This window comes from Buceros rhinoceros, unplaced genomic scaffold (assembly GCF_000710305.1).
Source record: "Buceros rhinoceros silvestris isolate BGI_N320 unplaced genomic scaffold, ASM71030v1 scaffold14983, whole genome shotgun sequence".
NCBI lineage: Eukaryota > Metazoa > Chordata > Aves > Bucerotiformes > Bucerotidae > Buceros > Buceros rhinoceros.
Window position 1 is genome coordinate 6604 of NW_010404325.1, and position 1204 is coordinate 7807.

Consider the following 1204-nt stretch of genomic DNA (forward strand, 5'->3'; position numbering starts at 1 on the left):
GAAGGCTCAACGACAGAAGCGACTCTTCTTCCCGGGGTTGGTCTCGGGGCTCTACTCACTCCAAGATCTTCAGCTTTTCAATCCTTGGGAGAGCGCTGGCCAGCGCCTGGGCTCCTCCATCACCAAGGGCATTCCAGGACAGTCTAAGACAGACAAGAAACCCCAGCTGTGAGTCAGTTCAGGAGCACGCGGGGAAGAACTGCAGCGCTGTGACACGGCCCCCTCATAGATTAGACTGTTACAAGAGCTCGTTGCCCTCTTACCATGGCAGGTAAATGTTCTCCTGATTTACAAGCTCAATTTTGAGGAGTTTCCTCAGTTTCACCTGTATTTTCATGTACGATAAGAAACCAGGGGGAGCGTCACCACAGAGCCAGGGGACTGTGGTTCTCCCCAGAGTCCTGCAGCCCCGGGGGATGAGATGCTTTACCCCAGGACATCTACTCCTTGCGCTGACGGTGTTAAACTATTGCAGCAGCTGAGGCGCCTCTCTGGCACGCTCTAGGTTTTCCACTCTCTGATGGGTTATGGCCAGTTTGCTGCTGGCTGAGGAGCCTGGCCATTGCCCTCCCCCCGAAAACAGAACCCGAGCACGGCACCAGGCAGTGCTAGACTCAGCTGAACAATCCTGGGGCCACCCCACAGAGACGTTCCTCTGCCCGAGTCTGAGCAACTCCAGAATTTCTGAATGGTGTGCAGAAGCCAAAAAAGAGAGGCAGGACAGGATCCAGCTCAAGAACTGGTGCCTTCCACAAACAAGTTCACGGCCTGCTCCGGCATTTCCTGGGTATCAGCGTATTGCTCGCCGTGTCACTCAGATTTCCCAAAGACAGAACTCTCACGTGCCTCCACTGACAAGAGCAGCCCCTCCTAACACTGCTGTCAGAGGAGAATCTGCTCATCTGTTAGTAATGCAGCAGTAACTAACCACGCGGTTCACTGGTCTGAGTGCCACCCTGCAAGGGACACTCTGACTATTGCTCTACTCACCCCATTACTCTACTGGATCATCGCCAGAGCTCTCCAGGGCCTGGCAATAAAATCCTGGCTTTGACCTAACGCCCCGAGTCCTGAGGGCTCTGCGGGGCAAACTGCTTTGAAAGAGACACAAGCTGGAGCGGGCTCCCAGCTGAGGGTCTCCTGGGCAGGCGAACCCGCCTCAGAATGTAGTTAAGCCCATCTGTGCTGCTCACTGGAACCGTGT

General features: G+C 55.1%; 1 protein-coding gene across 1 annotated transcript in view; it reads right to left on the reverse strand.

The window, feature by feature from the left end:
- Positions 1-1204, reverse strand: part of LOC104491009 (protein NLRC5-like) — a gene marked incomplete at its 5' end in the record, with an annotated part of 29160 nt that overhangs the window by 2751 nt on the left and 25205 nt on the right. Inside the window, one exon of the mRNA XM_010133364.1 lies at positions 60-143. Within this exon, the coding sequence (XP_010131666.1) occupies positions 60-143 (84 nt within the window). The remainder of the gene's footprint in view (positions 1-59; positions 144-1204) is intronic.